At 38.9% G+C, this 22,976-nt stretch overlaps 1 protein-coding gene across 18 annotated transcripts in view; it reads left to right on the top strand.

Annotated features, from left to right (window-relative positions):
- DLG2 (discs large MAGUK scaffold protein 2) overlaps positions 1-22,976 on the top strand; it is a 1,545,411-nt gene that overhangs the window by 1,177,500 nt on the left and 344,935 nt on the right. For all 18 annotated transcript variants that reach the window (XM_004763483.3, XM_045071283.1, XM_004763486.3 and 15 more), the window contains one exon: positions 19,113-19,269. In XM_004763483.3, coding sequence (XP_004763540.1) covers positions 19,113-19,269 — 157 coding nt within the window. The remainder of the gene's footprint in view (positions 1-19,112; positions 19,270-22,976) is intronic.

The following is a 22,976-nucleotide window of genomic DNA, read 5'->3' as shown; positions in this document are numbered from 1 at the left end:
ATTGACACTTGGGAATCTCAGAGTCAAGCGGAAAAAGCAAGCATACAATAAGTTATTATCATTATAGAAGACTATCACTTTTCTTACTGACTGGATAATTGCCAGTTTGTTCTTCTGAGCTACCACTAGAGTGGAAACTCCTGGGAGCAGAAACTGTCTCCTTTATGGTTATGATCCTAACCCCATTGGGGCTCCCCTGGAATATAGTGGACTCTCAACAGATAATTGTTAAATGGATACAGAGATAAAGTATGATAGTTAGGACAGTCTGTCTATGAGTCCAATGCAGTGCAGTTCTCTAGGAGCTAGTGTTAGAGCTGAGGAAAGCAGAGGTTTAAAGCCATGAAGAAAGAGATGGAGCTCCCCAAGCATACAAAAGAAAGAGCTAGAGAGCTATAGGCAGAGAGGACTGTACATACAGACCAAAGGAGGAAAGGAGTCAGGTGTCTGAGGGAAAGCCAGTAATGCAAAGAAAATCAAAGAGTGATTGAAATTTAGCGCATTTTTGAAAGTGGCCAAGAGGTGAGGCTACAAATGTTTGTTCAAGGAAGAAAATGTTGATGGTTCTTTTAAAATCAATTTGTGTTAATGTCATTGTCCACATTTGGCTTTCAGATTTCACCATGGCTACAGGAACTAGTTAGTCAATGACTTTAAGAATGTCATACTAAGATGGTTTTGAACCAATCTCTACTCAAGTGCAGGTGTCTAGGAAGAAATAGGTTGGTAAAAGAAATGAAATTTCTCAGTTGGAAAAGCCAGATGTAAAAGCAATGATTTTCCATTTCTTTTCCTGATGAGGAAAAACAACAACAACAACAAAATAAAAGGAATCAGAAAATCCATCAGGACTCAACTCATTGTTATATAAAGCTTTCTCTGGAATTAGCAGAAAACAGAACTTGAAGCAGGAAAAAGCTACAGGGACATTTGTACAAGCCAACATTCACAAGAGAAGAGAAGAACTGAATGTTTCTTTTAAGAGAAGATTTTTTTTTTAAGATTTTATTTATTTGAGATGGATAGAGAGAGAAAGAAAGAGCACAAGCCAGGGGAGTAGCAGAGGGAGAAAGAGAAGCAAACTCCCTGCTGAGCAGGGAGCCCGATGTAGACCTGGATCCCAGGACCCTGGGACCAGGATCTGAGCTGAAGTCAGTTGCTTAACCGACTGAGCCACCCAGGTACCCCAAGAGAAGAATTTTTAAAGGTCCAGCTACAGCTAATGGTTAGTGAGGTGTTTATATTTCCTTACATATTTGTTTTGAAAATAAACTTCACTAGTATTTAATGATGCTCATGTTCATGGTTTTGCCTGTTTTTTCTATGTAATTCTTACATAGATGCCTTAAGTATGGGGAAATTTGATATTCTGTTAATGGGGTTTATGGGAAGACTTGTCATTTGAATATCCAGGTCACTGCCCAGGCACCTGCTGATAGCTACCCTTTGCTAACATTACTAGCATTTTACTTCAGGTCACAGCAGTCCTGAGGGTTGGATCAGCCTCACCGACACCCTTGTCTTGCTCAACAGGTTGTGTTCATACCAGTCTGCATTTTGATTCATGGAGTTCCTAGCAGCATGTAATAGCTTCATAGAGCCATCATAAAAACAGCACAACTGAGTTGATTAAGACAACAGAAATTTATTGTTTCTCAATTCCGGAAGCTGCAAGTCTGAAGTCATGGTGTTGGCAAAGCTGTGCTTCCTCTAGAACCTCTAGGGGAATCCTCCCTTGGCTCTTACCTAGCTTCTCATGGTTTTCTGGCCATGGTGGTTGTTCCTTGGTTTATAGCTCACTCATAACTCCTGTCCCTGCTTCCATCTTTACATGGTATTCTCCCTGTGTGTCTCTCTTTATCAGAAGACCAGTCAGCCTGGAGAAATGGCCGAACCTATTCCAGTATGACTTCGTCTTAACTAATACCTCTGCAACCACTTTATTTCCAAGTAGTGTCGCATTCTGAGGTACTAACAGGACTTTAACATCTTTTGGGGGAAGGGAACATAATTCAGCTCATAACACAGAGTGTAAACCTCTCAAGGACAGAGACTGTGTCTTTGGTAGTTTTGTGGCTCCAAGGCCCAGCTAATATCTGGCCCACTGCTGTATAAATAAATATATTTATTTTTAAATAAATGAAGGGATGTGCAAATACTCTACTCTCCTGCAAACTGGGAATTGAGTTTCTGTTTGCCCATCCAAGAGCATCTTCCTGATCTGGCCTCTGCCTCCACTGCAGCCCTGCTAGAACCCAGTGTTCCAGTCAAGCGAAAACACTTGCTTTTCTCCACACACTACGTATTATCTCTCTTCTTTCACATATACTTTTCCTTATGACTCCTACTACCCCCAACTCTGTGTCATATCAGGGCTCTCTGCCTGTTATAAACTTACCCCAATTGTTTGCAGTGGAACAAATGATACTATAATTAGTTGTTCTTATATATTTCCCTGTCCCACCAAAATGAGAGCTCCATGAAGTCAGGAACTGAATTATGTTCATAATTATATTCCCAGTACCACGCACAAGACCAGGAGTGGATTTACCTTGAAATTCTAGGGTTCTTCAAATGCATGGGCCACTTCAAGCCCCTGTACCTCGTGCCAGGCACTCTACTGGGTACTGGGGACACAAATGCCACAGAAAAGGGAACTCATATTTATTAAGTACTTTTTAGATATCAGACAGTAGCACTTTGGGTGACTAAGAAACTTAAGAAGTGGAATTTATACATGTAATATTACATTCTTTCTTTAAAGATTGGCCCCCAAATTGTAAACCCTTAAGACCACATTAAACCTGTGTCTGCCCTGCATAGAACCTATCATGTTGAGCAATGTAATTCTAGTTATATTTTCATATGTAACTTAAATGTAATCTCCTTCATCAAATGCCCCCTGGTTCTGATCAAGAAATTATTTATCTCCAGACCCTCATAGGACCTTTTATATAACTCTTATTAATTATTATTTTATATAGTTTTGTATATTTTGTTTAGTTTTATTTATTCTTTTAATAATGCAAAAACTGAGGCTCATCAAGATAAAATAAATTGGTAGGTCTTTTAAGCTAATAAATGGAGATCCGTGTTTCAAATTTAAGTGTGTGTCTGGGCACCTGGGTGGCTCAGTCAGTTAAGCATCTGCCTTTGGTTCAGGTCTTGATCCCAGGATCCTGGGATTGAGTCCAGTATCAGACACCCTGCTCAGTGGGGAATCTACTCCTCCTGCTTGTGCTCTCACTCTCTCTTTTCCTCTGTCAGTCAAATACATAAATAAATAAAATCCTTTTTTAAATTAAATATGTATCTGGGTAGCTGGGTGGCTCAGTGGATTGAGCCTCTACCTTTGGTTTGGGTCGTGATCTCAGGGTCCTGGGATCGAGCCCCATATCAGGCTCTCTGCTCGGCATGGAGCCTGCTTCCCCCTCTCTCTCTGCCTGCCTCTCTGCCTACTTGTGGTCTCTCTTTCTTTCTGTCAAATAAATAAATAAAATATTTAAGAAAAAAATAAATTAAACTAAGTATATATCTGAAGCCAAGGTTAAACTTTTAATCACTGCAGAGGAATAAATCATTCTTTAAGAGGTTAAATAAGATATATTTCCTGTGCTTAAAGAATCCTCACTTTGTGAAGGAGTTGGATATACATTTTTTTTAAATTATGAATACTGTAATGCTCCCAAAACAAAATGTTCTGGGAACAACCTCAAGTGATTGGTAACTGTGCCTGAGAGAGTTGCTGAAGCCATTCAGTTAAGGATGAGTATTGCAAACAAAGGAAGAACACATGAAAAATACAAAAGATCACAGCTGTCAGAAGCACACAGGAAGTTCTGTATGATAGGAGAGCAGGAGCTATAAGGAATGTGTTGAGTTGAGGCTGAAAGTGTCCATGGAGCCCAAATCATGAAGGCCTTATATGTCATGCAAAAGAATATAAGGAAGACTTTATCTTTCAGGTAGTAGAGAAGCAAGGGGAGCTTTAAAGAAGATGGATGAAATTATTATATGTATTATATTTATATTTATATATATGCATATATATATATTTTTTAATTACCCTGAGAACAATCTAAAGGAGAAAGGGCAGGGGTGAGAAATTACTAGGCAGAGCCTGATTGGGAATTCCTGGCTGGTCTGAGTGTGAGAATCCAGAGACCTGAACCAAAGCAATAATGCAAGGATGGCTTGAGAGGCATTTATTGCTAGACCTGAAGTGCTAGATGAGCAGTAAAGAGATGGGACAGACAGTGTTAACCGAGATAAGGAATAAAAAAGAAGAAAAAGTCTGAGGAAAATAATGAATTCATTTTTAGTTAAATAAGTCGGGAATACAGGAGACTGTGGTCTGGGCTGAAGATATGGATTAGTGAATCATAAATAAGGGGATGGATAAGACCACCCATTTATTAATTTGTTTAACAAATATTGAGGCCCTAATATGTTCCAGGCACTATGCTAGGTGGTAGAGGCAAAGGTTTTATTGCTCTGGTAGTGATTACATTCCAGTGGGAAATAGGCAACAAGCAACTTCACTGTAAGATAAACATCATGAGGAAGACATACAGAAGGCTAAGAAAGAAAGTAAGAGTGGGTGGAGTGGTCAGATCATACCTCTTAAACAGAGACCTGAAGGAAGAAAAAGGTTGCTCTGCGGGGAAAAGCTAGAGGAAAAGAGTTAAGGAAGGCTGCCAAAGATGCTGTTTTTGAAAATGCCGTCTATGAACAGCAAATAATTAAGAGGAGCCCTTGGAGGAGATTAGAGAGTAATGGAGAGGTAAGAGATTAAAAAAAAAAAAAAAAAAAAAAGCTTAGTTCTCTTGGACTAGGGAATGAGATTCTAGAACTGTGCTGTCCACTATAATAGCCACTAGTCACATGTAGCTATTTAAATATAAATTTCTTAGAATAAAATGAAGTGAAAAATTAAGTTTCTCTGTCTTAAAAGCCACATTTCAAGTGCCTAAAAACACATGTGGCCAGAGGCTACCATATTGGCCAACAAAACAAGGAACATTTCCTTATCATCAAAAATTCCATTGACAGGTCTTATCTAGAGTACTTATATAGTGTCAAAAGCTGAAGACAGGTCAAGTTGGAGAAGACCTTAAAGTACAGCCATTTCTGTCCTCTCTACTCTCTTCAAGGTGACTACTAAATATATATTAAACAATCAAATAGAATTTTGGTTTTAGAAGTGGGAAACTCCCATTTCCGATTTTCTTTAAGCAAATCCAGGTAATGCTAGAATTCGAGGGAATCACAGCAATTCTGATTTGCCATCCTCATCACTCACTCTCTCATAGAATATAGGAACTATTGTTCTGGGGCCCATGGGTGGCTCAGTTGGTTAAACATCCTACTCTTGATTTTAGCTGAGGTCATGATTTCAGGGTCATGAGATTGAGCCCTGTGTTGGGCTCCATGCTGGGGGTGGAACCTGCTTGAGATTCTTTCTCTCCCTCTTCCTGTCCTTCTGCCCCTCCCCACTCATGTGCTTGCTCACCTTCTCTCAAGAAAGAAAGAAAGAAAGCAAGAGAGAGGAAGGAAGGAATGAATGAACAAACTGTTATTCAGGAAGGTGGTTTTTCAAGGACAACCAGGAGTTAATGTTGGAATCAGGACTGGGAAACAAGTTTCAGGCTAAAACTTTTCTACAATAATCTGGATGTATCCAAATTAGAATTGAGAGAAGACCTATAAAACTTGAACTTGAAGAATTTTATTTTAATTAATCCAAGCCATTTTCCCCATATCATACTAATTGAAGAAGGTTTGGGCATTTAGTTATTAATTGGAATTTCATAATACCATAGAGCTCTAGCTCAAAAGATAATTTAAAAAATGTTTCATAAAAAATCCCTTGCCTTTAGGAAGAATATTCAGGATCCCCCACTCCTACCAATCCTATTATCAAATTAGTTTTGCTTATACTCTGGCTTTTATAATGTTTTCAAACAATATTCTACCAGTCATGAAAGCTTGAGGACAAATGATATATCTATTAAAAAAAAAAAACCCAGTTCAGTGGTTAAAGTTTGTTTTTAATTTAATGACATTGTTAAAATGATTGCTTTTATAATTCCTTTTATAATTAATTGCTCTTGTGGGGAGGGCACCTGGGTGGCTCAGTTAGTTGGGTGTCCAACTCTTAGTTTAGGCTTGGGTCATGATCTTGGTCATAATATCAAGCCCCTTTTCGGGCTCCATGCTCAATGAAGAGTCTGCTTTGCTCTCTCTCCCCCCTCGCCCTCTACGCCTTCCCCTGCTCACGCTTTCTCTCTTTCTCTTTCTCTCTAATAAATAAGTCTTTAAAAAAATAAAATGAAGTGAAAAATTAAGCTTCTCTGTCTTAAAAGCCACATTTCAAGTGCCTAAAAACACATGTGGCCAGAGGCTACCATATTGGCCAACAATGGGACTGGGTGGTTAAACATGGGACTCTTGATCTCAGCTGAGGTCTTGATCTCAGGGTCATGAGTTCAAACCCTATGTTGGGGTCCACCCTGGGCATGAAAAAAAATTCAAAATGCAACAGGAAGCAGAAACAAATACCTGCCATTATGAATAGTATGTATAACTTGATGGGGAAGTTTTCAGACAAAATATTATGAAATAAATCAAGAGGGATAATCTGTTTTCTTTTGCTTTGGAGATGAGATGATCCTTAGAAGATATGATTGTGAAAAGTGAGAACATATGTGAGAGCAAAATTTAATTGCTTCCTTATCTTTCTGAGAAATTTAGACAAAAGCAAATTGAGATGAAACATGGTTATTAGATTATCATATGTGATATATGAATAAGCAAAAACTCTATTTCAAAATCAAGTTAATCAAGATTAGGTTGATACTAATCTATAGTTGATTTAGATACTAATCTATAGTTGAATGTTACATGCAATCTCAGATGTGTAACTAATTCCAAGATTTTCTGCAGAGAGAAGCACTCAGCTTTACAAAGGCTGCAGACTAGAAGTAGTCAGTTCAATCCAAGGCCATGGTCACAGTCTCAACCAAAGCTCCCCACCCTTTGCAGCAGGGATGTCTTTAGAGACCTTAAGAATGTTTAATTAAGTCCCTTACAGGCTAACCTGGGAGGTTGTAGAAATAGCACCACATGACAAGAATACTTTTAGTTACAGAGTCTCCCCTTGGTGAGGAAACATTCAATACGTTCACATTATCCAAGTGCAGAGTGTGAATTCCTTAGTGTGGCATTCATGTTCCTTTCCAACCTGTTCCCATCTTCTCATTTTCTTTGACACAGACCCTACTCTCCATGCAAGCTGTGATACTCCCTGTTCTCCAAACACATCTTTCATTTGCTCCCCTCTGGCCCTGGGCTCCTGCCATCTACTGAAACACCATCTGCTTTCCTTTCCACCTCACTAATTTCTACCCATCCATCAAAGCCTAGCTCAGATTCTGTCTTCTCCATGACTTCATCTTTCTTCTTTAATGCTAGAGATTTCTCATTATCCACAGTAGTCATTTGGTACTTAATATATATATAGCTTGCATTTGTTGATCTATTATTTTTAGGTGTGACTATTTGTTTTCCAGAGGTGGTAACTCAGAGGAAAAGTAGGTGAGGTGAGTTAGCATTTACTGAACACTTGCTAGGTGATCCTAGGACTTTATCTCTTATTTCAGCTTTGCCATCTTATTTATATCTTACTTCACTATGCCAAAAAATAGATATTACGATTTACAGCTAAAAAAAAATACCAAAATATTAAAAAATTCCAACAAGTTTATCTGGCTATTAATTGATATGACTCATTCCAACCTAGATCTATCTAGGTCCAATGCCCATAGTCTTTCCTCGTATCACAGAATGCTATACTATCCCCATCTAATAGAGTTCTCTTTATCTCACAAAATACCAACCATGGTATATTTAGTATACACTCAGTGTCTTTATGGCGACTCTTGCTGAAGTCAGACTACGGCCTATAGCATAAAGTCTAGAGCACAGATCTTCCCCTGTAATGTGAGATTTCTTGTATGTTATCTTCACATCATATCCTCAGAATAGCAGTTCAACAAAACCCCTTTATCTTTGTGTATCTATATGATGTCCAACAATCTGCTTGGCTGCTTAATTGACAAGTTAATTATCTGAAGGTGAAGCATACATTATGCTTAGTCTCCTTAGTCTTCTAAGGAGATAGATCATTTAGATAGAAGACATTGGTCATAATCAATCAGCAGCTTTAAAGTCTTCTGTGGTTGACCTCCACTCCACACCTTTGCTCTACTCCCTCTTCATGCATTTACCAATATACATCTTTTCATCCTGCTGAAAAGTCTCTTTTATCTCCTATCCCTCTCCTTTTTCTTAATATTGCTCATATGAATATAGTTACATTTGTAGAGAAATAAGAGAGGGCACAGGAATCCTAGCTGGCAATTTATTCATGATATCAGAGAATAATAGTCCCTTATTGGATTATCATACTACTGGATCTGGGCCTTCAGTCTACATGCTCTGGAACTTTTTGTCATTATATTCAGAGGTGATCAAGTTTATGTGGCATTATTCCAAGTTACTAATGTGCAAGAGGAAATACATCTGCTCAAGATACTAGAATGTGCTAATTAGCACATTTACTTCCATTAGGAAAAACACTATAAGAAACCATATTTTATGAGCATGTGATTTGACGAGCCGGTCTTCTGAAAGATGGAAATCAACTAGCCAGATGACCCTGATGATTAGTGTCATTGAGCTAGGATGGCCACATGAACCCATCTTGTGGGTTACCCCAACCCATCAGCATATTCATATATATCAGTGAGCTAGAGCTGGAGATTGCCTCTAGTGCAGAATACCGGAGATATATTGCCCACGTCTTGTCCCCTAGCACCCAGGTAGATTTTTTTTCTCTCTTCTCCTACTTTATTCAGTTTTATGAATTCTACTCATATATGACTTTTTCCACATTGAGTCATGCTTTGATTAGTTCTCTGGGTTCTTTCTTCTTGCTTTGAGCTACGGTTAGGTCAGTTTTGTGAATTCTATTCCTACAGTATAACTTCTTCCACATTCAGACATGCCTTGATTAGTACCCCAGGCCCTCTCTTCTTGCTTTGAGCCAAAATCAGGTCAGCTGTGTATCCTTGACAACCTTGAGGTGATCTGCTTTTGTGCTTTATCCTTTTGTTTAGGGTATAGTGTCCTGATTTTGTCCTGGAGTCTCTTATCTACACCCCACCTCGGGGTCCACGCAATCCTATTCTCCATGCTACCATCAACTTCGGGCTCTGGAAAACTAGCTCTTTGGGAACCTGTCCAAGCTCTTCAGCCTGCTGCTAGTCTTACTATTTGCTTCCTCCTCTTGTATTCCCACTCCATTTTGGCCTCTGAGGATTTCTCTTACCTACTTGCCATTTTAGTCATTTAAAGATATTTTATAAGTATCCTACTCAGAATTACTTTGCTTCCTTATAACGAGGTGGGTTTTCAAGAAGCCGAATCTGACAAATGACTGGAAGTAGAATCTCAATGTACATTTTTCTCTAAAACTTTTCTGTCTTATAAATGCTTTCAGCTCATTGTCCTATCTGAATTTTACCACTTTCCCCTAGGGCAAGTGTTATTATCTGCCAAGTTATGACCCTAGCAAGGAACCTGCTCCACAGAGGGCATGTCTGTGCTCCCACAAATCCCTAGATGGGTGGTACTAAAATTCATTTCTCCCAATGCCTTCCTCATTCTTTCTTTATTCTTGGAATATATTTTGTGTGCGTGTCTCTTACAGGCTCAACCTCTACTATTTCCCCAAATCACAAAAATTGATAAACCATGGTCTTTATCCTTCAGAACCATACAGATGTACAATACAGATAGATAAACAAAATAATTTTAGAACAGTAAGGGCAACAGCAGCGGGATGATCAATGAAAGGACAGTGTGGTTCCAAAAAAGGAGAGGTGGCCAGTGTATCTAGAGGAGAGGGTGGATAAGGTATCAGAGAGAAAGAGATAGCACCTGGCTTCTTCCTGAAGGCCAGTAGAAGTTCACACTCTGAGGATAGCAAAAAGAAGGCATCTTTTTCTAGCCAAAAGAACACCTTAGCCAAAGATGGTGAGACAGGGAACAACCTGGTGTGAAGAGCTGTGGTTGGCAACTTTGTGTAGCTGGAACATTCACTAACAGTAAAGTTAGGGATCGGGGAGGTAGGTGGTCAAATGATGGGGGACTTGGAGTGCCATGCTCGGAAGCTTAGACTTTATCCTGAGGGCATACAGATCCCTGCAAGGCTTTTGAGCAAGAGGGTAGCATGGTCATATTTGTAATTTAGAAGGATGACTGGAAATATTTTCATAGCTTACTTCTCACTATGCCATACCTGGATGTTTGGGACTTAACTGAAGTGATTCACAGATGTCAGAAGTTCAGAGCTCAAGGAACTTCCCACTAATGTCACAAGAAAGCCTTTAGGTTTAAGTAGTCCCTTCCTTTTGTGAATCCTAAGCCCTCTTAAATTATTTGGTTTAAGGAGAAAAAAAAATAGCCCATAGCACCCTGCTCCCCTCTCCTGAAAACATCCTTGCTGGTTTCGAGCATCCTCTGAGACTCGACCTAAACAAGATTATGCTGCTGCTGATCTCCCACAGCTGGGAGAAAGTCAGGCTGGCATCTATCCATAAATTCATGAATAAATTCATGTGGTATATTTCATCTAGGTGATGATAAAAGGATGAAATCTTTTTAGAAGCAGATCAGTTGTTCTTTCTCTTGGCTACGTTAGCTTATTGCACATGTGTTGACCTAGCACGTGTCCCTCCCTGGTCTTCTCTGTGTTTACACAGGGTTCCTCACATCCCAGGCTCCTTAATCTCTGTATCACAGTGCCTGACACAAAGTAGGTACTCTGTAGATGTTTGTTTGTTGAAAGATTGGGTGGATAATTAAGTACATATTTTTAAGTGAATAGATCAGTTTAAAAAAAAAAATTGATACTGTGAGTCGACAGACTTTATCTTCTGTAGTCTCCACACCTAAAATCTAAAATGAAAACTGAAATTGGGAGATAGCACCTACTCTGTAGCACAGTTTGGGTACAAAAAGCAAATGGCATGGTCCCTGACCTCAAGTTAAACAGCTCTAGCTGGAGAGGTGACAAGCAAACCAACCCAGTATAATAAATGTTACAATAGATGCATGGAAAGAATGCTAGAGGAGGCTGAGGAGAGCACTGGGAATGACTTCCAGAAGATCATGATCCCCAAGCTCAATCCTGAATGAGGAATCAGAGTTAGAATTTTGTTACCCTGACCATCTATAATGATGCAGAATAATGAGTATTAATGGGTGCCTAGGCCATCTGAATTCTGGATGGAGAATGACATAGTAAGTTAGAGTCCAAATCTCTTCAGTATAAAAAGTATTGCAGTTCTTTATATATTGGTAGTGTGCTCTCATTTATTCATTCATCAGGTATTTATTGAGCACTCACCTAGGATTATTGGAGACGCCTAGAAATATAAACCATGACACCATATCTTCAAGAGATTACAATCTCTCTGGAAGCCACAGTGCCTTAACACATGAAACAGTTCATGGACATGCAGGGCATTATATTTACAGACCAGGAGTCATTGGCATAGGCAGTAAACATGAAGAACTGAGAGCTGAGGCTGAAAATGAAGCAGGCAGTCTTTGAACACTACTATAAAAGGGGAAAAAATGAGACAGCAAACAAACTAAAAGAAAAAATATTCCAGAATGAGAGAACTTAAAAAGAGAAGGGCAGAAGTGGAGTTATAGAGAATTACCATGAGCCGAGTACCATACGGAACACCACTGAGGAGACAGACCTGAAACAGACATGGAATGTGCCATCAAACTGTGAACAGTGCAGAGTCATTGGTAGCCCATAGCTGGGATACAACAGAAACATGTTTGGTTTGACCGGCACTACTTCTAAATTATTTTTTAATCATCATCAACATAAAAATTCTGGAAATTTGCATCAAAATCTGGATTCTTCACCTATATTTACAAATTAGAGAATCTGGAAGTACTAGTCAGTGTTTCTGCTTGAAGCAATTGTCCAGAGTTGAGTAGAAATAGCCCTTTAGATGGAATGTATTCCCCATTTTGCTATAATCCCTACTCAGCCTGCCACATCCATTTGTGTTACCTGTCCTATCCCTGTGGACTTTAGATTTTACCATCTCTAGAAAAAAGGAGAGGCATTTATATAAATAACTATAATATGAAATAGAGGGTAATGAGGAGTCTGAAGCATCATGGGAGTTCATTCATTTGTCCATCTGTCCATCCGTCCCTCCATCCATCCATCCATCCTGTAACTATTTCCTGAGCCCCTACTACTTGTCAGGCATCTTGCTACTGCTAAGGTCGCACTTACTGGTACCTAGGCTCCTGTGGTTCACAGTCTATTGAAGGAGAAGGATACATTAGCAATCACTACATAGCGTGATAAATGCCATGGTAGAGTTCTATGTAGTTTAGATGAGGATTCACTCTTGATGTTGCCCATTCTGATTTTGGACAGATGTATAATGATATCTATCCATCCTTACAGTATTCTCCAGAATAGTTTCATTACCCTAAAATCCCCTGTATTCCACCTTTTATGCCCTTCTCCACATAAACCCTGACAACACCGATCTTTGTATCATCTACATAGTTTCAGCTTTTCCAGAATGTCATATAGTGGGGAATCATGCAGTACGTAGCCTTTCCAGACTGGCTTCTTTCACTTAGCAATATGTATTTCCTCCATGTCTTTTCATGGCTGGATACCTCCTTTGTTTTCAGTACTGAATAAAATCCCATGGTCTGGATGTACTACATTACCTATTCACCTCCTGAAGCGCATGATGTGTCAATTCACGTTCATCAATTGTAACAAATGTACCACTCTGGTGGGGGATTTTGATAGGGAGTAGATTCATGTGTGGAAGCAAGAGGTTTATGAAAAAATTCTGCACTTTCTTCTCATTTTGCTGTGAACATAAAACTGCTCTTGGGGTGCCTGGGTGGCTCAGTGGGTTAAAGCCTCTGCCTTCAGCTCAGGTCATGAGCCCAGTGTCCTGGGATCTAGCCCCGCATCGGGCTCTCTGCTTGGCAGAGAGCCTGCTTCCCTCTCTCTCTGCCTCCCTCTCTGCCTGCTTGTGATCCCTCTCTCTCTGTCAAAAAAATAAATAAAATCTTAAAAAAAAAAAAAAAGAAAACTGCTCTTAAAAACTTGTCTTAGAAGGGGGGGCAGTCTGGATGACTCAGTGGGTTGAGTGTCCAACTCTTGATCTCAGCTCAGGTCTGGATCTCAGGGTCGTGAGTTCAAGCCACATTTTGGGCTCCATGCTGGTTGTGGACCTACATAAAAAGAGAGAGAGAGAGGGAAAGAGACTGGTTCTGGGTGTTTAGTGGCTTTGCAAACATAAGCTATGTGTCTAAAGCTCAATAGCTTAGACAAGTTGACTTATGTAAGCATCAGTGTAGTAGAACTTATAATTCTCCACAATGTTTTAATCCCCTAGCAGAAAAAAAGGACATGAAAACATTTTTAAAATCTATAGTTTAATGTAGTGAGTTATTAGTATAAGAATTTTAAATTTTAAAAAAAGAAAGAAATTTAAAGTAGGGGTGCCTGGCTTGCTCAGTCAGAAGAGAGTAAGACCCTTGATATCAGGGTCATGAGTTTTAGCCTCACATTGGGTATAGAGATTGCTAAAAATAAATAAATAAAACTTTAAAAAGAAAAAAAGGCTTAAATTAGAAAAAGTACATGATTTGAAGTGTGCTTAGGGTATTTTATTTTCCCATCATCTATAGAATTATTTGTCATTTCCCCCATTATTAAAAATAAGCACAAAAAAGTATCATAATTCATTATGATATGAAAAATTCTATTTTGGGGGTACCTGGGTGGTTCTGTCATTAAAAATTCTATTTTTAAAAAGGTATTTAATCTTATAAGTTGACACAATTCCAAATAATTTGATTTAAAAGACTTGTCCAGGTAAAATAAATAAGATCTACTGTCACTCAAGAATTATGTGTGTCATGTTCAGGGATCACTAACAAAATTCCCCCAGATGGTTATGGGGAGAGATGTTTCATAATGACCTTTTAAAGCTATATTTTTTCCTGCAGAGAGTCACTTTGCATATTAAACATGTAAGGGTAATCCCTTCTTTCAAAGCAATCATGTTCTCTACCATTATACTATTAAAATACTAGGCTCTCTCCATGAAGCTTTTGTGTTTTCTTTTCATTTTTTATAAAGCCACGGGTACAAAAAATATTTTAATTTCCTCTTTGCAAGAAGTGTAAATGTGGTGCAATGTACAGCTTTTTTGTCTGAGAACCTTGAGGGAAAGGTGAGAGAGTGGCAAACTGGAGAAAGAATGCACCATCTAGAGAGGGACATATTTAGCCAACTGTTGCTGTAAGACAAGGTTAAGAGTTCGTGTTCATAGAATGTCTGATTTTTCATATAAAGTTATAAATATGCATTTCATGCACATTTTCCCAATTTTAAAAATGGACAAATTCAAAAAATTGTAAACACTAGATCAGATTAAGCCTTTAGCTTTCTGATTTGCAGTCTCTGGAATATATCTTAGTCTAGACTCTGGGATTTTATGTCAGAAAATCTATGTCTTAATCCTGGCTTTGCTACTTATTAAACTTAGTAAAAACTTGGATAAAGCAATGTCATTTCACTAATCACAAAAGTCATAGTAATTTGTTCACTAGGCTTATTTTTCTCAAGATATTGTTATAAAAGTTTTCTAAGCATAAAAATTTAAAGATTTTTAAAATGAAAACTTAATGCATTTGCCATCTAGATTGCACTTTTAACATATTACTACACATGTTCTATAAAACTCCTATCCATCTATCCAGTCATCAGTCTGCCTTCCCTTTGGGCTTAGTTTCAAAAGAGTTGCAGACATCTCTGTGCATCCTTCATTGGATTGTCTTGAGGAATAAATGGTGCAAAAAAGGCAACAAGCACATCTGGCACATAGATAAGCATTAGAATTGTAATAGCCCCTTCCCTCCATGTGTGGTTACTATGTGTAGATTGAAAGTCACTGGACCTAATAAGCACATGTGTTTTAGAATGAGGGAAGAGGGATACTTCTACAATAACTTTTTCATCAAAATCCTGCTGGCCCCTACCTTTGAAATGTATTCAGAACCTGGACTTCTGGTTGTAACCAAAATAGTAATTCTCCTTATTAATACACACACACACACACACACACACACACACACACACACACACACTCTTTACACATGGTAAACCTGGGAAGACTATACAAATTGGGAATAAGACTGGCTCAGAGAGGAATGACACTGTGGTGAGTTCCATGAACTTCTAGCCCCACTTAGAGACAAGGGGGCAGAACAAAATAGTTTAAGACAGTGCTAGTCAGCACCCTATTTTCACTTGCTCATTGGTATAAGTGGACCCATAGGGAGCTAAGCTTCTACCCCTACTGAGTGACAGTGAGGTAGAGTGAGTAGAATACTGGTTAGTACCCCACTTTCCTCCCTGGTGTCCCTAAGAACAAGTAGGGAGCTAAATATCCATCTTACTTGGAAATGTAGACTATACCTGAACTGATCCACAACCTGTAAAAAACTATAGTTAAGTAGGATAGAGCATTTTACACTCTAACACCCAAATGTCCTGTGTATAATAAAATAAAATCACTTCTCATACCAGGAAGAGCTCAGCTTGAATGATGAAAGATAACCAACAGGTACCAACAGTGAGATAACACAGGTGTTAGAATTATTTGACAAGAATTTGAAAGTACTCCTCATGCTTCATAAGTGATTACACATACACATAAGTAAATGGGAAAAGAAATGAAAGTCTCAGCAAAGGAAAAGAGGATACAAAGTAGAACCAAATGGAATGTTAAAGCTCAAAAATACAAAAACCAAGGTGGGCTCAGGAACAGAATAAATAGGACAGAAGAAAGAATCACTGAATGTGAAAATAAACAGAAATTACTGTCTGGACAGAGAGTCAAGACTGACTGGAAATGTCCCCACTGCCTACCACTTCCTCCAATACCAGCCTCAGCCAAGCTACTATTTTGCCTGCATATAGCCATTAGACACATAACTGATACCACTTTTTCAAATTTTGTTCCTTGGATCTTTTTTATACCAAAGTAACTATTTAAAAACATAAATTACGTCCAGTAATCTTCTTTTACATGGCTCCCCATTTTGTTAGAGTAAAAAATCAATTTAGAATGATGTACAAGACCCTGCAGGATTTGTCCCCTGTCGTCTCTTTGCCTGTGGTAGGCAAAATTCTAAGATGGCCCCATGATTTCTAGCCCATGATGTGACTCCCACAGTTAAATGATCTTACATGGAAAAAGAATTTGCAGGGTGCCTGGGTGGCTCAGTGGGTTAAGCCGCTGCCTTCGGCTCAGGTCATGATCTCAGAGTCCTGGGATCGAGTCCCAAGTCGGGCTCTCTGCTCAGCAGGGAGCCTGCTTCCTCCTCTCTCTCTCTCTCTCTCTCTCTCTCTGCCTGCCTCTCTGCCTACTTGTGATGTCTCTCTGTCAAATAAATAAAATAAAAAATCTTTAAAAAAAAATTGCAAATGCACTTATGGTTACTAATCACTTGATCTTAAAGGAGGGAGATTATCTGAGTGGGCCTAACCAAATCACAAAAACCATAGAAAAGCTGAAAGTTAGATCTAGCTAGTTGTGGAAGAGGAAGCCACAGAAATTCCAAATGAGAAAAGGATTCAGTGTGTCATTACCAGCTTGAAGATAGAGGTTGCCACGTAGCAAGGAATGTGAGTAGCCTCTAGAACCTGAGAGAAACCCCCAACTGAAGCCAGCAAGGAAACAGGGAGCTCAGTCTTCGTGGTGGTTAATTCTGTATGTCATCTTGACAGGGCATCCAGATATTGAGTTAAATGGGGCACGGATGTTTGTTTTGAGTATAAATTTTCTGAGTACTTGGAACAATTCCTGGTATAGTAGTGCTTACGAAGTATTTGTAGAATAAAATAAATTAACTCTATGTCAAGTTGCCTCAGACTTAAATCATTATGTTGTAATATTTATGGTCCAAGGTGTATATGCATTTTACTTCCTTCCTCAAAACTAGGCTAAACACATTGCTTTGTACATGGGAATGTGATAACAAATAATAGACTATATGTAGTCATTAGTAGAAAAATATATTGGCTGGCAGGGCGCCTGGGTCACTCTGTTAGTTAGGTGGCTGCCTTCAGCTCAGGTCATGATCCCAGGGTCATGGGATCAACCCCCACATGCGGCTCCTTGCTCAGCAGGGAGCCTGCTTCTCCCTCTCCCTCTGCCTGCCTACCTGCCACTCCCCCTGCTTGTGCTCTCTTTCACTATTCCTCTCTCTGTCAAATAAATAAAATCTTTTTTAAAAATATATTGGATGGCTCTGCCATTCTTACATCATTAAGTACAGGAAAGTATAAGAGAAACTTCAATGACTGACACTGGGGTACTTGTGAGAGGTGGGTAGGTGATATGAAAGGTTTACAGAACACATTTCTAAAACTACTTAAGAAAACAGAACCAGGGGGCTCCTGGGTGGCTCATTCATTAAGCATCTGCCTTCAACAGCCTAGAATCGAGCCCCCCTTCAGCTCCCCTGGGCTTGTGTTCCCTCTCTTACTATCTCTCTCTGTCATAAATAAAATCTTAAAAAAAAAAAAAAAGAAAAGAAAAGAAAACTGGATGACTTCTAAGATCCCTTGAAATGCTATATTCCATAGTTATCTAGCCTCCACTCAAGTAACTCATGGCTCAACATTTGATTATCTTTTTATTGATGACCCTGAAATGTGCATTTGTAGTCCTCTTTGTGGATCCATATTCCTAACATTTTGTCTCTGACAACTTCCAAACATCACATGGATGACACACCATTACCCAGAATGGAGCATGTCAAGGTCATACCCATCCTAATGATCCTGGATTCCATTTCCCCCTCCTTTTGCCAATTAGATATTTTTCCCTCTCTCCTCTACGATCTGAGTCAGTCTCTGGACCCGGTTTTCCTTTCATATTTCCTCTCTCATATTGCCCTTCGTTTTCATTAACACTGCTGTCACCCTTGTTCACGCTCTCACTTCCTCAAGTCGAGATTATTTAACCAACATCCTAACTGATTTTCCTACCTCGCATCATATCCACACTCTCCCTCCAGCAATCCTACAATGTTATTAATGTTATTATGTTATTATGTTATATTATGTTATAATGTTATTAATGTTAATGCTATTAATGTTCCTGAAATGGATTTAAATATTCTCAATGCCTCAAAATCTTCCAGTGAGTTTCCACTACTACAGGGTGAATTTTAATTAACAGTCAAACAAATCTGTAAGGTATTTCCTGATCTGGCCTATTTAGTCTAGTCTCTTGTCCCCCAAATTCTCTTCCCTTTTTGGACACATTCATCCTACTGAGCACTACTGTGGGTGCTCAGTAGAAGAGCAAGTGGGTGGGAGAGTGAAATGGGTGAAGATGGTTGAAAGACACAACCTTCTAGTTTTAAAAGAAGTAAGTCCTGGAGACATGGTATTCAACATGGTGCGTTATACTGCATTCTATGTTTGACTGTTGCTGAGAGTAGATCTTAAAGGTTCTCATCACAAGAAAAAAAAATGTAACAAAATGTGGAGGAGGATGTTAACTAGACTCATTCTGATGATCATTTCACAATATATACAGATACTGACCTTACCTTGTACAGTGGAAGTTAAATAACGTTCTATGTCAATTACATCTCAATTTAAAAAGATACAAGAACAGGTGTTTGAAACATAGAAAAAGTGGAAGTAAGGACAGTTTAAGAAAATGTTTTAGAATTAAGGAATGACTTAACATGGTATTGTGGCGTTTGTTATAGTGAGAAACTCACTATATATCTGCCCTGATATTAGCATTTTTCTTGGAGTGCTGGTGAATCTTATTTTGGGAAGCCATTTCATCGGTGGTGAATTGTTGGTATCATATATCTCAATGAAAGTAAAAGCACCCTGAATCCTGAGTGGGTCCCACTGGAGCTCTCTTTTCTCCTTGTTTCTTCAGGGAGCCCCGCAAGGTCGTCCTGCACAAAGGCTCCACTGGCCTGGGCTTCAACATCGTGGGCGGGGAAGACGGAGAAGGTATTTTTGTATCCTTCATTCTGGCTGGTGGACCAGCAGACCTGAGTGGGGAACTCCAGAGAGGAGACCAGATCTTATCCGTGAGTATTTCTTCTTAATCTTCATTCCTCTGTGTCTGACACCATTTAAGGTAAAAAAAAATCACTTTCAATTAGGACTCCAGACGCACCTTCATTAAAAAGAGAAAATGGAGGAGATCATTATGGCTTCCAGCACCTGTTGCGGTTTACGTGGTGTTGAAGTGCTTGATGCTTGTTACTCACTTCCCTCAGGTACAGGTAAAAGTGCTAATGTTTTCATGCAGATGTTCTGAGACATATTTGCATCCAACAGAACATTGAGAACCATGCCTTTTTAAGGTATTATTTATTTTTAAAGCAGATTTTTTTCCCCAAATCCATGACTCTACTCTAAAAACAGCACCTTTATAAGCATGTATTTTGTTGCATGTAACTATATAAGCAAATACATAAAATAGGCAGTTGGATGCCACTGGTAAGTGGTAGCAGCCACACCACTTACCGAAATGCAAGAATTACCAGCAACAAGCTATGAGCACTTATTGTTAACCAAACATTTTATACAAGTCATTTTATTTTAAAAATATATTAATTAAATTATCTTATCTTATCTCCTATAATTTTTTATTCTCACAATCACCCTGAAAGTACCCCACGTTTGGATGAAGAAAATGGGGTTCAGAGAGGTTAAGTCAGTGACTACCTAACTAGAGAGAGTAAAAACTTGGATTTAAATAATCGGGTTTTTTTTTTTTTCTAAGGTTTTATTTTTAAGGAATCTCTGCATCCAACATGGGGCTCACACTTACAACGTTGAGCTGAAGAGTCATGTGCTGTACTGACTGAGCCGGCCAGGCACCCCTAAGCATTCCGTTTTAATGCCGACCACACCTGCCCACTCTTTTCCCTCCTTGCTTCCTCACTCCTTCCTCCCTTCCGCCTGTCTTCCCTCCTCTGTTCTTCTCCTTTCTTTGATTGGAATCTTTATTGCCTGCTTCTTTCCACCAGATCAAGCTTTCTTTCTGGTATGAACTCTGTGACAGGTAGTTAAAAAGATACTGACATTTTGGCAATCACGCAAATAATGAGAAATAATCTAAGGAGCCTTGTTCTTACGGCTGAGTTTATGGTTCATAACTCAATGGAACACTTACTTTGTGGTTTTCATTGTTTTAGAAAAACTTGTCTTTGTTTTATAGCTATGATTTATAACTAGAATTTTCCAAGGGACCTTATCTGTGTTAGCCATCATGCCATACCCACCTTTCCCTCACACACACACCATACCTGTGTAATAGAGTCAGTTGACCTGAGCAAAGTGTCCAGTGGTCTGAATGGATAGCTTTGTCTTACATATTCCGGTAGTTCTCCCATACATTAAGTCTTCTGCTTAGTGCTTAGCTAGCAGATGTCTGGATGAGAGAAATTGGGTCAGGTCCCATGATAGGACCTTGTTCTGTCATCCAAGAGCTGAATGTCACCCCCTTGACTACTCCCCTCTGCATCCTTCTTCTACACTTAAATGATATATATCTTCCTGGACTTATAATGGGGTTATATCTTGATAAGCCCATTGTAAGCTAAAAATATTATAGTCAAAAATGCATTTAGTAAACATGTTCAGAACACTTCAACTAGCCTGCTTTGGAGAAAAATCACCTAAAACAAAGCCTATTTTATAATATTTTATAAGTGTCAACTATCTCATATAATTTGAATACTATACTAAAAATGAAAACAGAATGATCATTTAGGTGCAGAATGGTTGTGACTGTATCAGTTGTTTACCTTGGTGATGGTGGGGCTAAGTGGGACTTGCCACTCACTGCCCAGTATCACAAGGGTGTGTACACTGCATTGCTAACCTGGGAAAGAAGCAAAATTCACAATTCGAGGTACAGTTTTTAGTGAACACATGTCACTTTTGTACCATCATCAGAGTTGAAAATTTATAAAGTCAAGTTGTTTGCTAACTCCAGGACCATCTGCACAAAATATAACTTGCTTTTATTGACATGTCTTTCTTTTCTAAGTGGCAAAATCTCCCTGAAAGCAGGTTCTCCATCTTACATGGTTTTGTATCCTTGACATTTAAATCATAGTGGCTGGCACATAGCAGTCTCCCTAACAATGTCTATCGAATGAAAAGGTGTTGAACAAATGTGGTGATGCTTTACAGAGTCACTGTAGCCTCACAGATGGATTCTGTACAATTCTAAGCAGAGCATACTTACATAGTGTCATCATTCTGGCTTAAAATCCTTAGCCTGGGGACCACACTGTTACTTTGCCATAGTCAGCATTCACACTGGCACAGCACTTCCCGCACACAAAGCACTTTCACGTGCAATAATTCTAGGGGTCTTCAAAGAAATTCTAAGTGTCAGGAACTAAGTTATTATTACTCTCACTTTCTTACATGAGGAAAAAGGGATTCAGAAAGGCCCAATGATTTGTCCAAAGCTCCACAAGCTACTAACTATGATGTTAGACTGAAAATTCAAGTCTCCTGACCCCAAATCAGTGTTCTTTCTCTTTACAGCACAATCTCTTTTCAAAACCTGTCAGCGGTCTCATTCCACATTTTCTTATCTCACAGCACTGCTCTGTGTGCTCACTCAGGAACGCACAGAACTATAAAGGACTAGTACTTCCAGGTTACTTTTGAGTCAGTCACTGTTATAACGAATTTAATCTTATAACCTCCCTAGGCCCTGTTATGCTCATTTTTAAAGTAAGCTCTATACCCAACGTGGGGCTTGAACTCACAATCCCCAGATCAAGCATTACTCACTCGACTGACTGAGCCAGCCAACCACCCCCCCATTATGTTTGTTTTAAAGGTAAAGACACTGAGTCACAGAGATGACATTAGACTCTGTTTAAATGAGAAATCCATAGGTTTTATTTGTTTTAACTTCCAGACATGTGGTAGAAAAAAGGATGAGCTAGTAATCTTATGACTCAACAAAGAAAATTCGCAAGTGTTTCAGTTTTCAAAAGTAGATGTATCCATTTAAATACTGCCAGAACCACATATTAAAAGAAAGCAACCAGTCAGATGACTTAATAGTCTTGCTGGAGATTACAATCCATAGAATATTACAATAGTCTCTGATATTCAGATATCATATCCTTTCTTATGTATAACATTTACAAAGACAATTCAATGATAAAAATATTACCTGCTTTTCACAATTGAAAAAGAAGAGGGAACATTTTTTTAGTTTGCAAAAAGTTATTTGAACTGTGGCTTAAAATTGGCTAGTTTCAAGTCTCGGTTTTGGAATTTCATGGGTTAAAGTGAAAGAAAAGAATAAACAGGCTCGAAAAGCTCAAACATTACAATATGGAAGGAAAACAGCAGAACAAAATTATTAACAATGGCATATGGAGGATCTGATATTTTACATCTACAGCTTATCCTGGATATACAAGGACAAGCTATACCTTCCTGGAAAACACAAGACCAAAAACTCTAAATAGCAGTCAAAAGTTAAACACAGATTCTATTGCTAGATCTTATAAGATTATTTTGTAAATAATGTATGGTAACGGTAATGCAATTAAGTTCAGAAAACAGAACTAGAATGCCCAGGGAGAAGCTCTAGGGAGTAGGTCTCTGTCCTCAGTTGGTCTTCATCGGGAAGGGAGTTGAATAAGAGGTAATTAACCTTCTAATCAGGGGCAGAAGCTGCCCGGCTAGCTCAGTCGGTAGAGCATGAGACTCTTAATCAGGGGCAGAATGTCCATGCCTGCATTCCAGA

Source organism: Mustela putorius, unplaced genomic scaffold, assembly GCF_011764305.1.
Source record: "Mustela putorius furo isolate JIRA1106 unplaced genomic scaffold, ASM1176430v1.1 tig00003987_pilon_pilon_pilon, whole genome shotgun sequence".
NCBI classification, from domain to species: Eukaryota; Metazoa; Chordata; class Mammalia; order Carnivora; family Mustelidae; genus Mustela; species Mustela putorius.
Note: the sequence above shows the minus strand (reverse complement) of the source record. Positions and strands in the feature narration are given on the sequence as shown.